General features: G+C 44.1%; 2 protein-coding genes and 2 pseudogenes across 3 annotated transcripts in view; 2 read left to right on the top strand and 2 right to left on the bottom strand.

The window, feature by feature from the left end:
• The window catches only part of LOC120926518, a 574,555-nt pseudogene that overhangs the window by 162,921 nt on the left and 392,962 nt on the right, over positions 1-18,672 (top strand).
• LOC120928403 (zinc finger protein 300-like) overlaps positions 1-18,672 on the bottom strand; it is a 1,021,177-nt gene that overhangs the window by 639,766 nt on the left and 362,739 nt on the right. The window lies entirely within an intron of this gene.
• Positions 1-18,672, top strand: part of LOC120926655 — a 391,741-nt pseudogene that overhangs the window by 162,922 nt on the left and 210,147 nt on the right.
• The window catches only part of LOC120928422 (zinc finger protein 850-like), a 99,076-nt gene that overhangs the window by 41,671 nt on the left and 38,733 nt on the right, over positions 1-18,672 (bottom strand). The window contains exon 2 of the mRNA XM_040339519.1: positions 16,549-18,395. Coding sequence (XP_040195453.1) covers positions 16,549-18,066 — 1,518 coding nt within the window. The 5' untranslated portion in view covers positions 18,067-18,395. The remainder of the gene's footprint in view (positions 1-16,548; positions 18,396-18,672) is intronic.

Genomic DNA, 18,672 nt, shown 5'->3' with positions numbered 1-18,672 from the left:
CATGTTCTTCTAAATTTCGATGGAAAAAAGTCAGATGAGGCACACACACGTTCGAAATATCCAATGAAAAAAATTCTGTCTGACTTTTTCCATCAGAAATTCCGATCGTGTGTATCGTGTGTATTTTTGTTATCTAGATTTTCTATTGGACATTTCCATAGACCAATCGTACAGTACAGCTACAAGAGATCTGAACTTACAAAGTGCTGAGTATGTGGTCATATCCCTACAACGTCTACTGAGGGACTGACATTTCTCTTATTGGGGTTCTCTTTATTGACGGAATGGACAGATCTATATTTTTTGTGAACACTTTTTGGACCCCAAAAACATTGTGTAATGTAAAGTGTAACTATGGGCAAAATCAATAATGACATAAATGGTGCAATCTGTCCTTTACCATTTTATTCCCCAGGCCGTTCTCTCCCCGGGACTGATAGGGCTTTACCCACCTGAGCTCTGGAAGGTTTTACCCCTTTCATGACCAGGGCGTTTTTTTTGCTATATAGCACTACGTTAGTTTAACTGGTAATTGCTCTGTCATGCAACGCTTTACTCAATGAAATGTTTATGATTTGTTTCACACAAATAGCGCTATCTTTTAGTGGTATTTGATCACCACTGTTTTATTTTTTATTTTTTGCCATGTAAATAAAAAAACGTTTTGAAAAAAAATACATTTTTATTATAAAAAAAAAACAAATTTCTTTATACATTTTGGCCAAAATGTCTTCTTCTACATGTCTTTTGTAAAAAAAAAGATAAGTACTGTATATAGTATGATGTACTGATGGCCTATCTCATTTCTTGGGGCCCCTAAAAAGCCAGGGTAGTACAAATAACCCCTAAATTACTGTTTTGTACTGTAATGAATGCTTTGAATGCATAACTATTGTGTGCTATGATTGGCCAACAGTATCACTTGGTACAGGGTGCTGTGATTGTCCCAGGTACCATGTGATATCTGTGGGCCAATCACAGAATCATTTCAGGAATCACAGCTGTTAGGAATATAATTCATTCATAGCAGCTTTGTTGACATTGTGTTCATGTGATCACATGGCGATGGATCCCACATGATCCCCGGGCCTATCAAAGAGGATGGTTACTGGCAGCTGAAATGTGCTATGTCTTGTGGACACATCGGCCAATGTAGCAGTGAGCTGCACTCCCCAGGGAATACCAACTTCCATCTATTCCCCACAATCGCTAATTCAGGATCGATTACATTTTCACCTCCCAAGGAGACTTAAAGCGGAGTTCCGTTAATTTCTTTTTCCAAAGTCAGCGGCTACAAATACTGCAGCTGCCGACATTTAAAATATGAACACTTACCTGTCCTGGGCACCCGCAATGATGGCACCCAAAGCCGATTTGTCCTTCAGCTCTCGGGTGCTGCCATCTTCAGTAAGGGAATCAGGAAGTGAAGCCTTGCTGCTTCACTTTCATGTTCCCTACTACGCATGCAAGAGTCACGCGGTCCCTGCTGTATTCTGGGACTTGTGTGTCTCCCAGAAGACATCAGGGGGGACAGAGGAGATACCGGACATGGCATAGATATCTGCGGATATCTATGCCTGGAAGTGGGAGCAAATACCTGTATTAGACAGGTATCTTCCCCCCTCCCCCCTGAAAGGTGTCAAATGTAACACCGGAGGGGGGAGGATTCCAAAAAGTGGAAGTTCCATTTTTGGGTGGAACTCCACTTTAAACTTGATCACTGAAGCCAACATCACAATTTAATACATTTCAGACCATGCCCCCATATTCCTAACTATGCACCTGTCATGGCCCCCACCCAAACCCAATACCTGGAGACTAAACCACACGCTATTGACTGACCCCCAGTTGCTCCCCAAGATATATGTGCTAATAAAAGAATACTTTGAACACAACCCCACCCCAGATGTTGACCCCCATGATGGTCTAGGCGGCACATAAATGCTCCATTAGAGGGGAACTAATCAAAATGGGGGCACACTGTGAAAGAGAGAAGGCTATTAAGCCTTTAACAGACAAAATACACACCCTTGAAACACAACATAAACAGTCTTTAACTGAACGATCCGCTCAGATCTTGTTAGACACCAGAAAATCTCTTCAGCAGATGCTCGAAGCTAAGACAAAATGATTCCTATTCTTTCCGAAAAAAATAACTACTACGAACGATAAGACAGGAAAATTCCTGGCAAGGGCCTTGAAAAGCACCAAAGCCAATCAAAATATCGTAGGCATTCAGAATAAAGCAGGGAAGGTCGACATCACCACTGAAAAAATAGCCCGCCATTTCCATAACATCTATACTGATCTCTATAACCTCCCAAGTCCACACAAACCCGCACACGCCCAAGGTGATAGACTGCCAATAATCCAAACTTACCTAAAAGACTCTAAACTTCCCACTTTGAAAGGAGACAACGCTCTACATTTAGAAAGACCCATTGAGGCTTCAGAACTTAGACAGGTCGTGAAAGACATAAAAGCAGGGAAAAGCCCGGGACCTGATGGGCTCACATCCATTTACTACAAGACATTCACATACACAATCCTTGACCCCAGTGGTGTATTTAGGTTTTGTGCTGCCCTAGGCCTGACTAAATGCGTGCACCCCCTAATTTAAATATGACACACCCCTTCCTGTCAAGGCCACGCCCCTTCATTTTTAAGACCCACCATGTCATCAGTAAAAAAAGAGTGCTGCCTCATCAGTGGCCATCAGTGCAGCTCAAGAATGCTGCTTCATTAGTGGGTGTCAGTGACCATTAGTGCAGTGCCACCTCATCAGTGCCCAGCCCAATGGTGCAGCGTATCAGTGGCCACCAATGCAGCCTATCAGTGCTGACTGATCAGTTCAGCTTGAGGCCCTGTACACACGAGAGGATATCCGATGGAAACGGTCAGCCGGACCGTTTCAAGCGGACATTTCTCCTCCGGATTTTGATCTGATGGCTTGTACACACCATCAGATCAAAATCCCAGCGGAAAACATCCGCGGTGACGTGGGCGCGCCGTCGCCGCAACGATGACGCGGCGACGTGCGCGACCCTGGAAGGTAAATACTTCCACGCATGCGTTGAATCATTTTGAAGCATGCGAGGGATGGGATCGGACGGATTTATCCGGTGAGTCTGTACAGACGACCGGATAAATCCGAAGGACAGGTTTCCAGCGGATAGATTTCTTAGCATGCTAAGACATTTTTATCTGCTGGAAAACCGTCGGCTGGACAAATGTCCACTTGAAAATGTTCGCTAGGCCGTACACACGACCGGATCTATCTGCTGGAACTGATCTGCAGATAAATCCCAGTGGATAGATCAGGTCGTGTGTACGGGGCCTAAGAGTGCTGCCTCATCAGTGCAGCTTCATCAGTTTCATAATATCCCAGCTAATTAGTGTATATGAATTATTAAAAAGAGAAAAGAACAATTTGGGAGAGGACACTCCCCCAAATATAGGGATTTTTAATGTGAGAGGTGTCAAATGCTATAAAAAGGCAAACACACTAAACAAAGATTGTTTTATGAAAATGTATCAACATGTAATAATATTTGTTAAAAACGATTTCCAACGGTTGATATGGACCACAGTAGTTAGAAAAGCAGGATATATGACAGTATGCAGGTAGCCAACAAGTTTCGCACAGAGGTGCTTCGTCAGGGCCTTGCAACTTTTCTTTTGAATATTGTGGTCTGTGTACGACATAAAAGTACATCATTAATACACAACATATAACCAGACAAGCGTCTGTAAGTTATTAAAAAAACAAGGTAATAAAGTAAAGTGTATAAAACAACACATGGTAGCCACAGCCAGATAATTTGACTTACATGGAAGCATATGAATGGCCAGGGATCTATTTAGCTAAGTTAGTCAGTGCCAGGGATGAACCTCTATAGTACATAACCCAGTTCCATATTTAAGTATAAACAAGTGAACTGGGATAGGGAAAACTAAGAAAATAAATAAATAAATAGGGAAGGGGATAGAGAAAGGATTTGATTGGAGCAGCAATTGAATAGATAGTAAATATAGTAAATAACATATAATCAATCAAGATATGTACTGTAAGATATACAAGGCATATCATGTACATACCATATATCAAACATTCACTCAATATACCGCTCCAACACCAGATCTTAATCCTCCTGAGAAGTTCCTAAAAAGAGAACTGTCATTGGATTCCATGGCATGACTTTATCTGAATATTAGAAGGCACAGCGTATTCCAAGGGGGCTCCGAGGTAAACTGATCCCAGCTTTGTTTGCAGACAGGGAGGAGGACAATGGTCTGTTTGCACAAGTCCTAAACAAAAGCTCCATTGTTCTCCGAGTTTCTAAGAAGAAGCTGCTCTGGCTGCACAGATCACACCTGTGGAGTCTACACTGCAGTCTGTATTGTCAGCCGAGCAGCTGAAGGGGTTCAAAGTCTAAACGTCTACTAATCAGACGTACTCTCGGAGCGTCACCTACACAACATTCTCACCTCATCCATCTAGACTGGTCACTAGAACTTCTTCTACAGACTCTGACCCATCACTCCCCTCCTCTGCTAGAGGCACTTTATTAGGATCTATAGAGGGACAACACCGGCCTGGTTTTCTACATCGGAATGAAGGAAACAGCAGAGATACGACCACAGAGGAGATAGGAAACATCAACTCTACAACAAGTCATCTGCCACTCCGCCAACCTTCCCAACAGAGGATTCCTCATCACCAGAAAGAGACGCAATTCTCACCTTCTCCTCCGCTGAACTGACATCGGGTAAGATGGACCTTCTGGGGAAAGGTTTGGCCTTTAGCTCTAAAGTTCTAATGAAGAAGTTTTTGTTGGCACCGGACTTGTAGAGATATTTTAGGAATATTGATAGATTGAAGGTAGATTATTCTCCGAGAGGCGATATTGAGAGATCATCTGTAGTAACACCACTGAGTAGGTCTGTCTTAGGTTTACAGACACAATAGAAGTTTCCACCGCCCACTACATATGGGTGACAGGGGAGATTATACTGGGGGACAAATTGACATGGGAGAGGGAAGGATTATACCGAGATGAAGACTGATCTGGGGGTGATTATACTGCAGGAAAAACTGACTTGGGGAAGGGATGTACTGGGGTACAGATTGATCTGGAGGGTTGGATTATACTAGAGAAAAGACTGACCTGGGGGATATGTACTGGGAAACAAACTGAACTGGGGGGATTATACTACAGGATAGACTGACCTGGGGAGATTGTACTGGGGAACAGGCTCACCTGGGGGGATTATACTGGGAATAGACTGACCTGGGGGATTATACTGGGGAATAGACTGACCTGTGGGATTGTACTGGGGAACAAACTGACCTGGGGGGATTGTACTGGGCAATAGACTGACCTTGGGGAATTGTACTGGGGAACAGACTGACCTGGGGGGATTGTACTGGGGAACAGACTGACCTGTGGGGATTGTACTGGGGAGAAACTGACCAGGGGGGATTATACTGGGGACAACTGACCATGGGGATTGTACTGGAACAGACTGGCCATGGGGGATTATACTGGGGAACAGACTGACCTGGGGGGATTCTACTGGGGAACGGACTGACCTGGGGGGATTCTACTGGGGAACGGACTGACCTGGGGGGATTGTATTGGGGAACAGACTGATCTGGAGGGATTGTACTGGGGAACAGACTGACCTGGGGGATTATACTAGAGAACAGACTGACTTGGGGGATTGTACTGGGGAACAGACTGATCTGGGGGGATTGTACTGGGGACAACTGACCTAGGGGGATTGTACTGGGGACAGACTGACCTGGGAGATTGTACTGGGGAACAGACTGACCTGGGGGGATTGTACTGGGGAACAGACTGACCTGGAGGGATTGTACTGGGGAACAGACTGACCTGGGGGGATTGTACTGGGGAACGGACTGACCTGGGGGGATTGTACTGGGGAACAGACTGACCTGGGGAGATTGTACTGGGGAACAGACTGACCTGGGGGATTATACTAGAGGACATACTGACCTGGGGGATTGTACTGGGGAACAGACTGACCTGGGGGATTGTACTGGGGAACAGACTGACCTGGGGGATTGTACTGGGGAACAGACTGATCTGGGGGGATTGTACTGGGGACAACTGACCTAGGGGGATTGTACTGGGGACATACTGACCTGGGGGATTGTACTGGGGGACAGACTGACCTGGGGGATTGTACTGGGGAACAGACTGATCTAGGGGGATTGTACTGGGGACAGACTGATCTAGGGGGATTGTACTGGGGACAGACTGACCTGGGGGATTGTACTGGGGAACAGACTGATCTGGGGGGATTGTACTGGGGAACAGACTGACCTGGGGGATTGTACTGGGGACAGACTGACCTGGGGGATTGTACTGGGGAACAGACTGATCTAGGGGGATTGTACTGGGGACAGACTGACCTGGGGGATTGTACTGGGAAACAGACTGACCTTTCGGCCACACCCACTGTTCATCATGACATCACATTACCGCTCTTCTTGGGGAACCCAAAAGGGTGTCCCGGTCTTTTACATTTCTATAATGTATACTGCAAATAAAACAAAAATGCAGTGTGCCGCTAAAGTGTTGGGGTTTGGCTTGACAAAAAGGTGGCAACCCCATTGTTACACCCCCCGGAGTTTTGCATCTCACAGTTATTTTTAAGTGAGAACTTATCTTATATACTGAAATACGGGATGGAGAAATCTGACGGACTGTTTAGATGTTGAATTATGAAAGCAGTGGCACACCTTCTGATCTCACAGGTTTGCCAATCTGACAGAACAGCGCTGCTGAAGATTTCCAAATCCCGTATTTCACCTTATAAGCTCCGTTTCCTGTTAAAAATAAGTGTGAAATACAAAACTCCGGTGGGTGTAACAAGATGTCCGCTTGCCCCCTTCTCCGTGTATCTTTACTGTGGAGGAGTGCGGGGTGTAGCAAGATGGCGGCAACAGAACATCACTTCCGTTACCAATTCTGATGGGTCGCCTAATCGGACGGAACACCAGCATATGATGACAATGAGGTCATGTGACAACGATCTGATTTTATAGGAGAAATTGTCAGGCCCTGTATTAGGTCTACAGAGAAGATTGGGATCTATTTTAGATGGAGGGGTGAAGAAGGGGGTCATTTCAGAGTATTTATGGACACAACACCCCATTACTCTGCTATTATATACACCACCTAAGATACAGACACCTCCATCCTGCCCGCCAGGTATGTCAGCAGTGGGGGAGGGGAATCTTTATATTTTCCAGCAGCTACTTTACCTGATAAGGTGTTGTCACCTCTGATACAGAAAAGTAAAGCCTATGTCGGGGTTCAGCAGATTTGTTTAGTGAGGCCTCGTACACACGACTGAGGAACTCGACAGAATCCATCAAGAAACTTGGTGGCAGAGCTTTTTTGCTGAGGAAAACGGTTGTGTGTATGCTTTTCATCGGGGAAACTGTCGAGGAACTTGACGAGAAAAAAAGAGGATAAGTTTTTGGAGTGCGGCCTTTCCATCTGCAGAGTTTCCCCTTACAGTGTAAAGGGAACTCTGTGAGTTCAGATGTAAAATGGAAACTGTGTACTCTGATGTAAAAGGGAAACTGTGGACTCTGATGTAAAGGGAGACTCTGTGGACTCTGATGTAAAGGGGGACTCTGTGGACTCTGATGTAAAGGGGAACTCTGTGGACTCTGATGTAAAGGGGACTCTGATGTAAAGGGGGACTCTGTGGACTCTGATGTAAAGGGGGACTCTGTGGACTCTGATGTAAAGGGGGACTCTGTGGACTCTGATGTAAAGGGGGACTCTGTGGACTCTAATGTAAAGGGGGACTCTGTGGACTCTGATGTAAAGGGGGACTATGTGGACTCTGATGTAAAGGGGGACTCTGTGGACTCTGATGTAAAGGGGGACTCTGTGGACTCTGATGTAAATGGGACTCTGTGGACTCTGATATAAAGGGGGACTCATGTGAGTAACTTCATATGATTAGAAATGTTTTTTAATTGCAAAATATATGAATAGTTTATACTATACAATAAATTTGCTGTGTGTGGCTAAAATGTTGGGTTCTGACTTGAAGAAAAGGTGACGCCCCCGGAACCATCACCCAGGAGACACGCCCCCTGAACCCATCACCCAGGAGACACGCCCCCTGAACCCATCACCCAGAAGAAACGCCCCCAAACCCATCACCCAGAATACACGCCCCCTGACCCATCACCCAGGAGACACGCCCCTCGGACCCATCACCCAGAAGACACGCCCCCCAGACCCATCACCCAGGAGACATGCCCCTGCACCCATCACCCAGAAGACACGCCCCCCGGACCCATCACCCAAAAGACACGCCCCCCGGACGCATCACCCAGAAGACACTCCCCCGGACCCATCACCCAGGAGACACTCCCCCCAGACCCATCACCCAGGAGACACGCCCCCTGGACCCATCACCCAGGAGACACGCCCCCCAGACCCATCACCCAGAAGACACGCCCCCCAGACCCATCACCAAGAAGACACGCCCCCCAGACCCACCACCCAGAAGACACGCCCCCCGGACCCATAACCCAGAAGACACGCCCCCCAGACCCATCACCCAGGAGACACGGCGTTGGCAGGAATTTAGAGGCTGATATCGCCCCTCACCATGCATTCCTCACAGCACACAGTCACAGAAATGCCATTTCCATTATCAGGCACAGCTAGGAGAATAGAGGACAGAATGACAAGCAATGGAAGCCGGGCATGACGTTCCTGTGTCAGGGGATCTCCCTCACCTTCATGAGACACACCTCTTCTTTCTCTCCTCTCAACCGCTCTCTCTTCCTGACCTGAGCATGGGCGGGTGTCAGGCAAGAGATCTGCTCTGAGCATGGGCGGGTGTCAGGCAAGAGATCTGCTCTGAGCATGGGCGGGTGTCAGGCAAGAGATCTGCTCTGAGCATGGGCGGGTGTCAGGCAAGAGATCTGCTCTGAGCATGGGCGGGTGTCAGGCAAGAGATCTGCTCTGAGCATGGGCGGGTGTCAGGCAAGAGATCTGCTCTGAGCATGGGCGGGTGTCAGGCAAGAGATCTGCTCTGAGCATGGGCGGGTGTCAGGCAAGAGATCTGCTCTGAGCATGGGCGGGTGTCAGGCAAGAGATCTGCTCTGAGCGTGGGTGGGTGTCAGGCAAGAGATCTGCTCTGAGCATTCATGCAGAAGGAGGGGCAACAGCTAAATGCCCCACCTCCTAACAAGCCCCGCTACATGCATCCAGCGAGCTTACATTCAGCATTAGGTCCTCTCCCAGCAGTGCAGGTTCTGTGTCCTCTCCCTGCCACCCTCCGTTTCTGGCTCCTCCTCCTCTAACAGTCAAATGTGTCGGGCTGAGAAAGGGGGTGGGTTACAGTGCCACTCTCATTGGCTGAGAAGGCAGTGGAAAGGTGGAGATACCGCATGGTCGGCACAGACAGTGTGTTCGCAAAACACCATCAGGGACAGGAATGAATTGTAAGTCCACCCCCTGGGCACAAGTGCCACACAACACACTTCTCACCCGCTTCAGCTCAGGAGATTCACCTGCATCAGAGACGGCTGTTTAGTAATGCAAATTAGGCAGCCGCGAGGCCCCTGTGAGTGCGAGGCCTAAGGCTACCGCCTAATCTAATATACATCTGGACTATATTTGGACAATTGTTCCTGTGTATCACCAATAACGCTACAAAACTTGTTGTAGAAATATATTATTATATGACAGCGGTGTATAAACCAAATACTCTACATTTTTACTTTGTTTTCCTCAATTTCCCAAAAATGTGATCGTCATGTCTCTATTTATTACAGTGAGGGGTCTTCTTTGTAAAAGTTGGCATTTTGTAGATGTTGCTCCTGTCCTGACACTCCAGGACCTCAATAAACATGATGGCCCGGATTCAGACACAATTGTGTATCTTTAGGCGGGCGTAGCGCATCTCCTATACGCTACGCCGCCGTAACTTTAAGAGGCGAGTATGGTATTCAGAAAGATTATGCGCCCGAAGTTACGGCGGCGTAGCGTATAAGGGCCGGCGTAAGCCCGCCTAATTCAAATATGGAAGATGTGGGCGTGTTTTATGTTAATTAAGTGTGACCCCACGTAAATGGCGTTCCTAACGAACGGCGCATGCGCCGTCCGTGAACGTATCCCAGTGCGCATGCTCCAAATTACTCCTCAAATAGTCAATGCTTTAGACGTGAACGTAACTTACGCAAAGCCCTATTCGCGAACGACTTACACAAACGACACAAAATTCAACGCTGGCCCGACGTCCATACTTAACATTGGCTACGCCTCATAGAGCAGGGGTAACTTTACGCCAGAAAAATCCTTAGGTAAACTACGTTAAAAAATGCGCCAGGCGGACGTACGTTTCTGAATCGGCGTATCTACCTAATTTGCATATTTGATGCGGAAGTCATGGGAAGCGCCCCTGGTGGTCAGCGTAAATATTGCACCCTAAGATACGACGGCGTAGGAGACTTACGCCACTCATATCTAGGCAACATTGAGGCGTATCTCATTCTATGACAACGGGGTATCTGGAGATACGCCAACGTAACTCCTTTCTGAATCCGGGTCCCTAAGTAGTCAGCATAGTGGATGCAAAATCTACGCACTTTGAAGATGCCAAAGGTGCTCCTTGGATTTTGGGCCTCTCTATGCATCTAAGTGGGAAAAACATTTCACACATGTGGTATCCCCGTACTCAGGAGGAGGAGAAGAATGTGTTTTGGGGTGTAAGTGTAAGGATTCCTGTGCCGTGTGTGGGAAATAATTTGGTAAAGTGACAACTTTGTTTAATAAAATTACATTTTATTTACTTTCTTAATTTCCCCAAAATTGTGGCAAAAGATTACAACTCCAAATAAACTCCTCATACTTCTTACTGAAGAGCTTGGACTGTCTACTTTCCATTTCGGTGATATTTGTAAAGTCCTGGAATTTTAGAACCTCAATAAAATGAGATAGACAATCAGAAGATCGGGGATGTTACATTTCATATATACTCACCATAGTCTGTAGACTCGATAACTCTCACACAGAATACATAATAGACACTGATTAGTTTTTTTGAGTAAATAAATGCAGCAGAATATATTTTGGTCTAAATTTATGAAGAAAGATTTTATAGCAGAAACTAAAAAGCCTCGTACACACGACCGTTTTTTCTGACGGGAAAACTCAGCTGAGAGCTTTTGGCCGGTAAATCCCGGCCGTGTGTATGCTCCATCTGAGTTTTTATGACGGGAAAACTGCCGGAAAAAAAAACGAGAGCAGGATCTCTTTTTTCCCCGTCAGGAAAAAATACTAGGGCCCAGATTCATGTAGATAGGCGTAAATATAAGTGGGCGTAGCATAGCGTATCGTAGTTACGATACGCTGCCGCAACTTAGAGAGGCAAGTGCTGTATTCACAAAGCACTTGCGTCTAAAGTTACGGTGGCGTATCGTAAATGTGCCGGCGTAAGCGCGCCTAAATCAAATGAGGAACAGGGGGGCGTGTTTTATGTAAACTAAGCTTGACCCCACGTAAATTACGCTTTTTTCGAACGGCGCATGCGCGTGCATGCTCAGTATCACGTTGAATTTTCAAATAAAATTATGCCCGCTCAATGCCTAGACGACGTGAACGTAACTTTCGCAAAGCCCTATTCGCGAACCTTTTTGCGCAAACAACGTAAATGACGGAAAATTTTACACTGTCCCGACATCCATACTTAACATTGCGTACACCTCACTATAGCAGGGGTAACTTTACGCCGGTCCGACACCTTACGCAAAACGACGCATATAGATACGCCGGGCGCACGTACGTTCGTGAATCGGCGTATCTACCTAATTTGCATATTCTATGCGTAAATCTACGGAAGCGCCACCTAGCGGCCAGCGTAAATATGCAACTATGATACGACGGCGTAAGAGACTTACGTCAGTCGTATCTAAGCAAAAATCTGGCGTATCTTGCTTTCTGGATACAGAAAAAAGATACACCGGCGCATCCTAGAAGTTACGTAACTTCTTTGTGGATCTGGCCCTCTATGTTGCTGATAGAAAGCTCTACTATTGTAAATTGAGTGACGATGATTTTCCAATCCTGTGCTCATTTACATTCTCTCCTATCGTGATTGTACACTGCACAACGTCTATTACTGTGCAAATTTCTTACTGTGTAAAGTTTAAAAACTTGTTTCACCAAAAATGATCTGATTAAAAAAAATATATGGGGGTGCACAAATTATGTAAATGCTGCTTTGTAATTAATTACTGAAAAAACAAATATTTTTTAATGTATTCCCAAGAAAAACCCAGGAAAAAACATATATATCTAAATTTCCTATTAAAGGGACCAGCTGCCGACCTCCTGAAGTACATATACTGCGGGTGGGAAACACCTATAGGCTAAGTATCGCCTGTATCCTGCATCGCTTAGCACATTCACACTGGCGTGTTCCCTGGTGCATGCAGCTCGCCGATACAGCAGCCGATGTGTCCGCAAGACACAGCTTATTTCAGCTGCCAGTAACCATCCGCTTTGATAGGCCCGGGGATCATGTGGGATCCGTCGCTATGTGATCACATGATCACAATGTCAACAAAGCTGCTATGAAGGAATTCTATTCCTGAGGCCCCTTTCACATTGAGGAGTTTTTCAGGCGGTACAGCGCTAAAAATAGCGCTGCTATCCCGCCTGAAAAACTCCTTCATTGCAGACTCAATGTGAAAGCCCGAGGGCTTTCACACTGAGGCGATGCGCTGGCGGGAGACAAAAAAATCTCCTGTCAGCAGCATCTTTGGAGCGGTGAGAGGAGCGGCATGTATACCGCTCCTTCACCGCTCCTTACCATTGAAAACAATGGGAAACCGTGGCAATACCGCCCGCAATGCGCCTCTATAGAGGCGCATTGCGGGCGGTATTAACCATTTATCGGCCGCTAGCGGGGGTTAACACCGCACCGCTAGCGGCCGAATCCCGTGGTAATCCCGGCGGTATAGCGCCGCTATATTTAGCGGCGTTATACCGCAACCGCAGCTCCTGCCTCAGTCTGAAAGGGGCCTAACAGCTGTGATTTCTGCAGTGATGCTGTGATTGGCCCACAGCTTTCACATGGTACCTGGGACGTTTTCGTCCAAAAAAATCAGTTTATTTAGTTACTTTCGAAATTCATTTTTATTTATTTTGTTTTGTTAAAAAAAAAATTAGTCCGAAAATCCGAATTAATTAAGGTCAAATCTGTCAGTGAAAGCTTATGGTGTCTGTCGGATGTTCTAAGAAGATTTGACGAAGCATCTATACTGTACGACGCCGCAATCGTACATTTCTGGTCGAATGCTCCGCCCACAAGCTATGGTAGAATTCTAATGTTATACGACACTAGTAATAATTATATTCATTAATTATTATTACTAGTCAACCAACATTAGAATTCTTCCATAGCCTATGGGCGGAGCATTTGACCATAAATCCGCTGGCGGTGATCGTATGTTTTTAGCTGCTTCGTCTAATCTTCATGTCTCTATAATGTCGAATCTTTTCTCTCTATGTCAAATCTTTCCTCTCTATGTCGAATCTTTCCTCTCTATGTAGAATAATCTTGGACTATGAATAGAGTTAAGGTTAGACACATTCAACCGCAGGTTCGATAGACACAGATCGCTATTGTCACCGTCATGTCAAATCTTCTGTCTATATTGAATTGTTGTCGCAACAAAATGAAAATAAAGCATTTTTTATGTTGGATCTTTTGGATTTCGGATTCTGCGCATTCGTTATCGTTTGTTAAAACAAGCGTGGAAACCCTCCAAAATTCGGATGAAAATGCATTCAGACAAAAACAACTGCACATGTCTAGCACACAATAGTTATGCATGTAACCCATTCATGACAGCGCAAGACATTTCTGTTACAGTGGCCATCACGGCAGCAGCAAACTAAAGTGTCAACAAATAAAAGAAAATCCCTGATCAAATCCCCATCCCCCTCCCTCAGAGGAGTACAGTGTCACTAAACTACTCTGATGAAAGAATGTGGGAAAAAAAGTAAAAAGAAAATTGTTTAAAATATTTCTAAATATTGGAAGTATATTTATTTATTTGTAACATACTGTCACCAGTCAGTATCCCTGATCACTGCCACATCAGTCATATGATGACGCTGTACTGCACCGGTGACAGTATATAAAAACAAAATTGTGAAAACAAAATCTGTTTAATTTCTTTCCAAAAAACTGTGATGAAAAATTACAACTTCAAAAAACTCACCATGCCTCTTACGAAAAATACCTCAGACTGTCTACTTTCCAAAAAGGGGTCATTTGGGGGTATTTGTACTGTCCTGGCTTTTTAGGGGTTCCAAAAAATGAAATAGGCCAACAGTACATCAGAATATATACAGTACTTATTGGAATTTTTTTGTTTGTTTTTTTTTTGTTTTCCAGAATACATTTTGACCAAAATGTATGAAGAAATGTGGTTCTTATTTTATTTTTATATAATCAAAAGTAGAAAATATTGTTGTTTTTGTTTTCGAAATGTTATTTTTTTTTTCATATATGTGTATATGTGTATATATAGGCCCAGATCCACAAAGAAGTAACGTCGGCGTATCTATTGATACGCCGCATAACTTCTAGGTTGCTCCGGCATATCTTTGTTTTGTATCCACAAAACAAGATGCGCCTGAAGCTGGGCTAGATCTGACTGACGTACGTCTTAGTACACCGTCGGATCTAAGGTGCATATTTACGCTGGCCGCTAGGTGGCGCTTCCGTTGGTTTCCGCGTCGAGTATGCAAATTAGCTAGATACGCCAATCCAAAAACGTACATCCACCTGGCACATTTTTTACATTGTTTCCGTAAGGCTTTTTTCAGCGTAACGTTACCCCTGCTCTATGAGGCGTATGCAATGTTAAGTATGGATGTCGGGCCAGTGACAAATTTTCCGTTGTTTACGTCGTTTGCGTAAAACGTTTGCGAATAGGGTTTTGCGTAAATTACGTTCACGTCGTCTAGGCATTGAGCGGGTGTAATTTAATTTGAAAATTCGATGTGATACTGAGCATGCGCGCGAAAAAAGCGTCATTTACATGGGGTCAAGCTTATTTTACATAAAACACGCCCCCCTGTTCCCCATTTGATTTAGGCGCGCCTACGCCGGCAGATTTACGCTACACTGCCGTAACTTTAGAGGCAAGTGCTTTGTGAATACAGCACTTGTCTCTCAAAGTTGCGGCGGCGTAGCGTTACTACGATACGCCCATGTAAAGATTTGCCTATCTATGTGGATCTGGCCCCATAATGTGCAGAACTGAGACATTGCCAAAAATGAAAAAAACAAACAAAAAAAATGCTCTGTGACTCAAGGAGTTTAGGGGAATAAAATGGTTAATGACAGATTGCATCATTTATGTCATTATTGATTGTGCCCATAGTTATACTTAACATCACACAATGTTTCTAGGGTCAAAAAGTGTCTTTCACATTTTTTTTACCAAAAAATAAAAGATCTTTCCACTCGATAAAGAGAACCCCAATCAGGGAAATGTAATTCCCCCGGAAGAAGTTGTAGGGATATGACCACATACTCTTTGTGAGATCAGATCTCTTGTAGCTGTACTGTATGATTGGTCTATGGAGGTGACCAATAGATGGACAGGAAAACTAGATAATAAGGAGATCCAATCTTCACCTGATGGAATCCTATAGACTTTCATCAGAACTGAATAAAACACAAGTAGCCAGCTGGGATAAGGTTATAATGTTGAATGCATCCCGTAAAACAGCAGCAACTTGGTGTTGCAAGGCCTGTGCCAGATTAAGAAGTTGCTTTCTCATGGAATGGAGACTTTGGCATGGTTGGTGTCCCTGTCTGCAAAGTTGTCATCCATGAGAGGAGGTGGAAGATGGACAGGAGGTCTTGATCATGAGAAGGGAGGAAGAACATGTATAAGATGGGCTTAGCTGGAGCCCTCATGATTGACTGGTATAGCAATTGTCAGCAGAACCTGGAAAGGACTTTTCCACTGAGGCTTCAGAGTCTTGGCAAGATGCTGCTTGACTGCTACCCAGTCTCCCTGTACTGAGGCAGTGTTGGTCATGTATTGGCTCAGGATCAGGCAATGAAGAAAATACTTGAGAATACAGCTCAGTTAGCGAATCATACAAATGCATTACATGTTCAGACAAAGCCCCATAAAAAGGGTACAGATGAGAATCATAAGGAAACAGTCCTTGTTGTCCAAAAAAATGTTAAAATGTAGAATGGTCAAAGTCTTTCTAGGTTGTGCCGATATACATAAATACTAAAGTGTCCATTCATTACATTCCTGTTTGCTTACTATTTTTATTTTTTTAAATAGCAATATAATTTTTGAGTATCTGTGAGATGACATGAGCTGTGACATTAATGAAACACCCTGAAGTCTTTCATTGCAGCTTAGCTCCTCCCCCTTCTTCCAGAGTTTCTTTACTGCAGCTGAAGCGTGTGAATCCTCTGGTGATAGATTAGCCCGGCATTATTCGTAAAAGCTTTGTCACATTCTGAACACTGATACAGCTTCTCTCCAGTGTGAACCCTCTGGTGTGTGATAAGGTTTGTCTTCGCTATAAAAGCTTTATCACATTCTGAACACTGATACAGCTTCTCTCCAGTGTGAATTCTCTGGTGTGTGATAAGATATGACCTCCATGCAAAAGCTTTGCCACATTCAGAACATTTATATGGCTTCTCTCTGGTGTGGACCCTTGTGTGTCGGAAAAGGGTTTCCCTCTCTGTAAAAGCTTTATCACATTCAGAACACTGATACAGCTTCTCTCCAGTGTGAATTCTCCGGTGTCTGATGAGACATGACTTCTGTGTAAAAGCTTTGTCACATTCAGAACACTCATATGGCTTTTCTTCAATGTGAATTTTCCGATGTCTGTTAAGCCCTTTCTTGTCTGTATAAGCTTTGTCACATTCAGAACACTCATAGGGCCTCTCTCCAGTGTGAACCATCTGGTGACTTATAAGGTCTCTCTTCTCTGCGAAAGCTTTTTTACATTCAGAACACTCATACCGCTTCTTTCCAGTATGAATCATCTGGTGACTGATAAGGTGTGACTTTGTTTTATAAGCTTTGTTACATTCAGAACACTGATACGGCTTCTCTCCAGTGTGAACCCTCTGGTGTATAATAAGCTCTTTCTTTGTTATAAAAGCTTTGTCACATTCTGAACACTGATAAGGCTTCTCTCCAGTGTGAATCTTCTGGTGTGTGATAAGATGTGACTTAGATGTAAAAGCTTTGTCACATTCTGAACATTGATATGGCTTCTCTCCAGTGTGAGTCATCTTGTGTGTAATAAAATTATCTTTCTGTATAAAAGCTTTGTCACATTCAGAACACTGATACGGCTTCTCTCCAGTGTGAACCCTCTGGTGTGTGATAAGCTCTTTCTTTGTTATAAAAGCTTTGTCACATTCTGAACACTGATAAGGCTTCTCTCCAGTGTGAACCCTCTGGAGTCTGATAAGCTCTTTCTTTGTTATAAAAGCTTTGTCACATTCTGAACACTGACATGACTTCTCCCCAGTGTGAATCTTCTGGTGTCTGATAAGATATGACTTAGATGTAAAAGCTTTGTCACATTCTGAACACTGATATGGCTTCTCTCCAGTGTGAACCCTCTGGTGTGTGATAAGCTCTTTCTTTGTTATAAAAGCTTTGTCACATTCAGAACACTCATATGGCTTCTTTCCAGTGTGAATCTTCTGGTGTCTGATAAGATATGACTTAGATGTAGAAGCTTTGTCACATTCTGAACATTGATATGGCCTCTTTCCAGTGTGAATCATCTTGTGCGTGTTAAGGCCACCCTTCTGTGTAAAAGTTTTGCCACATTCAGAACACTGAAAAGGTTTCTCTCCAGTGTGAGCCCTCTGGTGTATGATAAGCTTGTTCTTGGTTGAAAAAGTTTTGTCACATTCAGAACATTTATATGGCTTCTCTCCAATGTGAACCTTCTGGTGTGTGATACGTTTTGCCTCCATTGTAAAACCTTTATTACATTCCAAACGAGAAATATCTTCTGAAATGACTCCTCTTATGTATACATGGGTTGGACTTTATTGTAAAGTCATTGTCACTTCCAGAACACTGAAATGACTTCTCTCTTGTTGTCCTCTGAGGATGGATCAATGTTGAAGAGGATCCAAAACACTTACAACATTTGAAACACTGATATGTCTTGAATCCTGTGTGAATCTTCCAGTAAATTGCAAGAATAACTTTCTGTCACTTAAGACACTCCTATGGCTCGTTTCTCATCTGACTTATTTTTTAAGACAAGGATGACCAAAAACTCAGTTCATCAATCCACCTATACAGAAAAAAATAAAAAGTCAGAATTCTATATAAAGGATTAAATAAAGTTACTTTCTATTTTTTACATTCATTATTAAATATATCTTATAGAAGGAATATGTACAATATTATACATGTTTAAATATTTGTATTCTATTTTATGGAGGACAATCTATTATTCCCATTGGCTGGTAAAATTGACAGTTTATTACAATTTCTTGCAGGAGAATCTAATTTCTTTGTTCTAATTTAGAGCATTGTGCTGCATAGTGATGGGGGGGGGGGGGGGCTTG

Source organism: Rana temporaria, chromosome 2, assembly GCF_905171775.1.
Source record: "Rana temporaria chromosome 2, aRanTem1.1, whole genome shotgun sequence".
Classification (NCBI taxonomy): Eukaryota; Metazoa; Chordata; class Amphibia; order Anura; family Ranidae; genus Rana; species Rana temporaria.
Note: the sequence above shows the minus strand (reverse complement) of the source record. Positions and strands in the feature narration are given on the sequence as shown.